The sequence below is a fragment of the Melozone crissalis genome, unplaced genomic scaffold, assembly GCF_028551555.1.
Source record: "Melozone crissalis strain CALT ecotype California unplaced genomic scaffold, PUWL_Pcris_2 ptg000056l_1, whole genome shotgun sequence".
Lineage (NCBI taxonomy): Eukaryota > Metazoa > Chordata > Aves > Passeriformes > Passerellidae > Melozone > Melozone crissalis.
In genome coordinates, this window is record NW_026535834.1 from 2,195,569 (window position 1) to 2,202,531 (window position 6,963).

Consider the following 6,963-nt stretch of genomic DNA (forward strand, 5'->3'; position numbering starts at 1 on the left):
TTTGCATTTCATCCAGTTCTCAGACAGCTGAGTTCCATCCATGTTTATCCCATGCCATGTGAGTGAAACATGTGTGTTCCACTGTCCTCTATCCTGGCAGGGCTCTTTCCAACTCCAATTACATTCTGATTAACCAATGTTCCCCAGAGAACTTCAGGGACATCAGAGTGAATATTTACAAAATAGTTTCCTTAGACAGAAATAAAAGGCCATGAGTTTTCAATATGCAGTTGGGAAAGTCTGCTGAACATCCTTAACCATGCATTTGCAAGTATGTGCAGAAAAAGCCAAAGTAGAAATCTTTGCAGATAAAGAAAGAGTGGCAGGAGTAAGATTTCAGAGCTCAGAAGGGATTTTTGGGAATTGCTGTGAATTACAACCATGGCTTTGGCTCCACAGACCAGAAGTCTGGGTTCATCAGTTCTACAGAAAATAATTTAAAAATCATATTAATCTGTATGAAACCAGAGTGCTTGTACCTGCAAACTATCAGCAGTTCAGCAACTCACTCTCATCATTTTGGTGTTTGAACAATGCTCTCAGGCATTGGTGTGACTTTTAGGGCTGTCCTGGGCAGGGCCAGGATGCAGAGCTTGATGATCCCTGTGTGTCCCTTCCAACTCAGCATAGCCTGTGATCCTCCAGCCATAGTCAGGCACTGTGCTCACTGGTCTTGGGGTTTCAGTAGTTTTGGAAGAACTCAAGCAATGAAACCAGACAAGACTTAGTCCATTAGGTATTGTGGCCCATTTTCAGCACATTAATCTATGCCATTCTAAATCTTGTGCTAGTATTGAAAATGTACATTGAAGTTTCTGTGAGTTTCTGAATGAAAGCCTTTTTAAAAATGCTGGTTCTGTCACTGCTTTTTGAGGAGGCTGTTATTGTTTGGTTTTTGGTGTTTAGAGATTTTGTTTGTTTCTTTGTTTTTTTCAGGAAGAAACACAAGTCATAACTTGTTTTTGACCAGAACAAAACAAAGAAACCAGGAACAAGTCCTTAGCAGACTGTAAGTTCATTCATGGAAAAATCTCTCCTGTACTTGGTTGTGATTCTGTCCACAGTACATACAGGGGAAGTTTTGAATTCTGAGACCTCTGGAAGAAAGGAAAGTGTCTGGAAGAAATAAAACTCTCTTGACAGATCACCTTCAAGTGACACAAAACATAGCACCTAAACTCCAACAGTTTTAAACTTGTTTGCCCTGAGGAAAACAATGTATTTTCAAAATATACATAGTACCCAGACTGGCTGCCACTTGAAATGGCATCTGATACTTTTAACCCATGTAACCACACCTGGGTGCTATAGAGCTCGCCTGTAAATAGCAAATTTATTGCAGTAATTCCCTTTCACAGCAGAAGGTCTTTGACAACCCCAGATTTAGCTGAAACTGAGTGTCAGTCCCCAAAAACTCATTGTGCCCGTAAGTGGTCAACCCTCTCCTGATGTTTGCTGGTGCCGAGGAGCCCACCAGAGCCCCCTGGCCAGATAGGGATTCTCCAGCCTCCTTGGTGGTCTTTCAAAAAGGAAATTCTCAAGCTTGTGCACATTTTTGTTGGTTCCACAGCATTCAGACAGCCCAAGCCTGGGCAGGGGTTTAGGCTGCACAAAGAGCTCTGGGAGCCCAGTGTGGTGTGGGGGCCTGCTACGAAGGGAAAAGAGAGTTCATAAGTTGGATGCAGGGCTTGAAAGGATACTAAGTAGGTTTACAGATGAAATTGGGAAAATTGTTGATTCCCTGAAAGGCAGAGGCCTTGCAGACAGACCTCGACAAATTAGAGGGCTGGGTATTCACCAACTTTATGAAGTTTGAAACTGAAAAGTGCTGGTTTCTGCACCTGGAGCAGGGCAACCCTGAATGTAGAAGCAGACTGGTGAACTAGGAAAGGGACCTGGGGGTCCTGGTTGATGGGAAGTTGGATATGAGTCAGCCTGCATGGCAGCCAGGAGGGACAATCCTGTCCTGGGGCATCAGGAGCAGCATCGCTAGCCGGACAAGGGAGGGGATTGTCCTGCTCTGCTCTGGGGCTGCCTCACCTCGAGTGCTGGGGGCAGTTTTGGGTGCCAGAAAATAAAAAAGGATTGAAGCAATAAGAGAGATTCCAAAGGTGGCCTCGAGGAAGGTGAAGGGTCTGGTGGGGAAGCCGTATGAGGAGTAGCTGAGGGCACTTGGTCTGTTCAGCCTGGAGGAGACTGAGGGGAAACCTCGCTGCAGGTACACCTTCCTCATGAGGGGCAGAGGAGGGGCAGACATTGATCTCTTCTCTCTGGCCACCAGCGACAGGACGTGAGGGAACGGGCCAAGCTGTGTTTAGGAGGTTTAGGAAAAGGTTCTCCACCCAGAGGGTGGTCGGGCACTAGAACAGGCTCCCCAGGGCAGCGGTCACAGCCCCACGGCTGACAGAGTTCCAGCACTGTTTGTACAATGCTCTCAGACACACGGTGCGCGTCCTGGGGTGTGCTGTGCAGGGCCAAGAGTTGGACTCGATGATCCTCGTGGTTCCTTCCCAACTCAGCATATCCGTGATTCTGAGTTTATTGACAAACGCGAGTTCCAAAATAGGTTTCGCTTTGCCCCGCCGGCTCCGCGCCGCCGCTCCGGGCGCACGGAGGTGACGCCTGAGGGGCGGTGGCAGCGGGCGGGGCGGCGGGGCCGGGCCGGCGCCTCTGCCAACCCCGCCGGGCGCTCGGGACGCGGCGGGAAGGGAAATTTTGCGTGCGGACGAAGCTTTCGCTTTCCTGCAGAAAGAAGGGAGCGGCCGCGGTTCCCGAGTGCCCGGGCCGGGATGTGAGGGAGGCGGTGGCGCGGCCGTGACGCGGCGCGGGGCGGGGCGGGCGCGGGTCGGTCCGGCCATGCCGAAGCGCTCCTGCCCCTTCGGGGACGCGGCCCCGCTGCAGCTGAAGACCCGCGTGGGGCTGCGGGAGCTGAGCCGCGGCGTGCGGGGCGAGGAGTACCGGCGGGAGGTGTTCGGTGAGCGGGGCGCGGAGGGGGGAGCGCCGGGCCGGCCGCCCCGCCGGGGGGATGTGCCGGCCCGCCGCGGCCCGCGGGCGTGGGGAGCCCGCCCCTGACTCCGCTCTCCTCTCGGCCGGCAGAGAGGACCCGGCGGCTGCTCTTCAGGGGTGCCCAGGCGTACATGGAGGGCGCGGCGGCCGCGGCCCGTGCGGCGGAGCCGGGGCCGGCCGGGGAGGCGCAGAGCGAGGGGCCCCGCTGGAGCGGGCAGCTCCTCATCGGCCACGACGGGAAACTGCGGCGGCGGCCCGCGGACAGGGGTGAGTGCCCGGGCCGTGCCACGGAACCGCGTGGTGCCCTCAGCTGGAAGGGACCCAGCGAGGTGCCGCTCCTGTCCCGCCCAGGACATCCCCAACGTTCCCGCCGTGAGGCTGAGAGCGTTGTCGCAATGATTCTTAAACTCTGGCGGGGTTGCGGCCGTGGCCACTTCCCTGAGTATCCTGTTGCAGTGCCAGACCACCATCTGGGTGAAGAACATTTTCCTAATATCCAACCTAAACCTCTCCTGGCACAACTTGAGACCATTCCCTTTATTCCTTCCCTGGTCACCACAGAGACCGGTGCTGTCCCTTGGCTTCCCCTCCCAAGGAGGTCTGTACGATGATGAGTAGTGTTGTGCTGTGTAGTTCTTCTTTATTGACTTTCCTTAAAGGAAGTATATTCCGATTTCAGAATTGCCGCGCGTATATTCTGTTTTATCATCCCTTAGTCTTGCTACTGAGCAGAGAAAGAGCCAAGGAAGTTCCAAGCGGCGCTCTCTGTCCCTTGGCATTCCCCAAGTGCTGCCACCTGTAGCTGTGCACGGACGCGCTGCAGCCCCTGAGATTTCCAGCCGCTTTCTCTGCCTGGCTGTAAAGCTCATCCTTTCTTTACTTTCTTTACCGTGTGTTTGCCCAGCAGTTCCGCCGCTGGGAGCGTCCAGAGCCTGCTCGTCGTGTGTGAGAGCGGCCGATGTGAAGGAGGCGTGTGCGCAGTGCGACCGGCTCGTCTGCCAGAGCTGCAGCAGGCTCTGCAGCTGCTGTAACACGGTCACCTGCTCCGTGTGCTCCGCTGTTGAGTAAGTGCCTCTCGAGTTTGGAGGCTTATTTTAATTACACTTGGCCTCATAGTCGGGTGCAGCAGATATCTAGCTCATACACATAAAGGAGTTATAGTCTTCCCATGCTTTAGCAGCAGTAAAACTGTCTGAAACTTGCAAACCAAGATGCATGTGTGAAGCACTCTAATCAACCATAGGACGAGTCTAGTTCAGCTTCTTGCTTAAATGCTTTAGGAGGCAAAAATTTCTCTTGCTTTCCCACCAGCAGTAAAGCATGCTGGCCAGTGCTGAATGCATGCACTTCCAAGGAATAATCTTAATTTTTTTCCCTCATTGTTAACAATCCTGTGGTATAAAGAAATACTGAGTGTGCTGTGTGGGAGTCCCGTGGTTGCAGTTGATAATGGAATAGTGTGCCATTGTTATGTTCCAGAAACAGTAGGCACTCTGACTTTTGTTTCTTCTGGTTTTTCTTTTGTTTCTTTTTTTCCCCTAGTTATGGTGATGTGGGAGAGCAAGTTCTCTGCAGTGGTTGTTCAGTATTTCAAGTCTGAAACTTGATGAAATAACCCTTGTGACTAAAACATCCATGAATTTCATGAAGTCTTCTCCTTGCAGCTGATCAAATACTCCTTTTAGCCTGTGAATTAGTTATGGAATTTCTATGTTTTATATCTTTATATTGTACTTTTAAATATTGTAGCTAAATAAACATTTATATTTTAAAGCTTTTTAGATTATTTTGAGTCGGCTTTCTCCTTTTCCTTAGTTGTGCTATGCCTGTCTGGAAGCGACCACTCTGTGCTCTTACCTGGTGTTCCTGATGTGATACAGGATTCAGAATATTCTCCTCGCTTGTTGGTCATGTTAGGACACACTTTTGTGGGATCAGAGTAGAAATCAGTTGCTCCTTCTGTGCTTTCAGGTGAGTGTGAATCCACTCTGGACACACAACATTTCCTTTGTGAGCTTACTAGGAAAATCAGCCAGGCCTGGGGGCTTTTCCAAAGAACAGAATTTGCTGATTCTGGTTAAGTTTTTTTTAAGCTATCACAAACATCTTGTGTTTACTGACAGCTTGAATGGTTTTAATCTTTCTATGGTAACTTTGATAGAAGGAACAGTAACACACCAGACTTGGAGCAGGAAAGTTTTTCTCATTAGTAAATGAGAATTTTCCAGTACCTTCACTGAAAGCAACTTATCTGTATGAGTTTATCACCTACACTGTAAACTTCACATTGTTCTGAATACCCACTCAGAAACAGCTCATGAAGTGGGCTGGAAAATGGTCAGCACTCAGGGGTACCTCTCCATAAACCAGCTCATTCCTCATTTTCTTTTCAAATCACTGCAGAGGCTTGGTGTTGTTTGTGCTGTAAGAGTGAAGTAAAGTACTACTGGACAGTCCCTCAAAGTAGTTTTCTTTTACTGATTTTGCTCTGTTTCATTAAAAAAGCCACTTTTCATCTGGCAAACCAACTGTATGAGAGAAAACTACAGTGGTCTCTGCCTCAGGAAAATGCTGATCTGAGTGGCTGATTTCAGACTGTAGATAAAAGGAATAGGTTTGACACACACAAGAAAAGAAATCCTTGTGGCACAGCTAGTGGTCTGTTTCTGAAATTCTTTGCCCTGAACTGAAGCAAAGCCTGCCACTCATGCTTCCCAGTCTTCTCAGCTGTAATCAGTATATTTTGGGTGTAGTAACCTGATTTTACCTGTTTCCCTCCACTTTAGCCATTTCTGTTTGAAGTGATGGAAAGGCCATTGCAGTGCAGTTTGAGAGCCTGACTTCTCCCTCGTGGGGACTCCTTTATTTGACATTCTGTTGGAGGCACTCTGGGAGTTTGCCTGTCAGAATCCTGCAGCTCCCCAAAGAGAATGGTAAATGTTTTAGCAAAGGGTGGGGGTGGCTGTTGCTGGAGAGCAGCTCTTCATAGCTGCAGTGTCGTGGCTTTGGGTGTATCAGCCACAGTGAGGTGCAGCATGACATCCTCTCTGGCCTGTGTAGCGCTTTGTGTAACTGTGCAGGCACACTTTGAAAGCATTTGTGCACTCCAGGGTTTCCTGAGGGGTGTCACTCCACTCCCAACCATCTGTGCCAGCTGAGACTGACCATCTGTGCCAGCCTGGACATGCTGGTGGATCTGGTTGGTTTTCCTGTTGTGCATGTTTTGAAGCCGGTTAAAATGGGAGACTTTACTGGTTCTTACTCCAGTCTCTGTTTTGAGCAACTCTGAAATGTGTCTTATCTTCATTCCCATAACAAACAAACAAGTCTCAAGTCAGGTGACTTGGTAGTGGAAGAATTAGCTGGATGTGCAGGAATTCCATAGCATTATCTGTCTTTTCAAAGCTCTAATAGATGAAGTCAGGGTGGTGGCAGATCTCTGGTGCAGTTCCCAGCTGGTGTCACAGGGCAGATAAAAATGTTGCTGCTGTGGCAATCATTTTAAGCCACAAAATGATGGCTTAAAATCCATCAGTTTTATGGATAGGAAGAACCTGTGGTTTACTGCATTTAGATGTTACTTTTAGGAAAGAGTTTAAAAACTTGGCTGTGTTTTATTTGAAGCTTTAGGCAGTGAACTAAAGCATTTTTCAGTCAAGTACATTTTTCTAAATGAAACCTTTAAGTATGTGTCTGCCTTTTCCTACTTTCTCCTGAGGGTGAGAGACTGAAAATAATGTTTTGCTTCTAGGCTCTGGGAGAGATGTGTTGTTTACAAATGATTTGTGTTTCAAACTAGTGATATAAATGGGTTTTTTTGGCTCATTTAGTCACTGCTGTATTTCATAGAAAGCTGTCCTCTGTAAACAATGACATAAATTTCATGGCTTAATGTTCATATTTGTTATCCTCTAGCTGCTTGAAAGATGGCTGTGCATTAGGATGGATACCCAGTGC

At 48.8% G+C, this 6,963-nt stretch overlaps 1 protein-coding gene across 2 annotated transcripts; it reads left to right on the forward strand.

Moving 5' to 3' along the window:
- Positions 1 to 2,674: 2,674 nt before the first annotated feature.
- SIVA1 (SIVA1 apoptosis inducing factor) lies at positions 2,675 to 5,033 on the forward strand. 2 transcript variants are annotated; one of them, XM_054286801.1, is made up of 4 exons: positions 2,675 to 2,974; positions 3,097 to 3,273; positions 3,914 to 4,070; positions 4,822 to 5,033. In XM_054286801.1, exons 1-4 carry the CDS (start codon positions 2,857 to 2,859, stop codon positions 4,874 to 4,876), a joined length of 507 nt encoding a protein of 168 aa, XP_054142776.1. In that variant the 5' UTR covers positions 2,675 to 2,856; the 3' UTR covers positions 4,877 to 5,033. The 2 variants fall into 2 exon arrangements, with proteins under 2 accessions (XP_054142776.1, XP_054142775.1); XM_054286800.1 differs by lacking the exon at positions 4,822 to 5,033 and adding an exon at positions 4,549 to 4,785.
- The last annotated feature ends 1,930 nt before the right edge of the window (positions 5,034 to 6,963 follow it).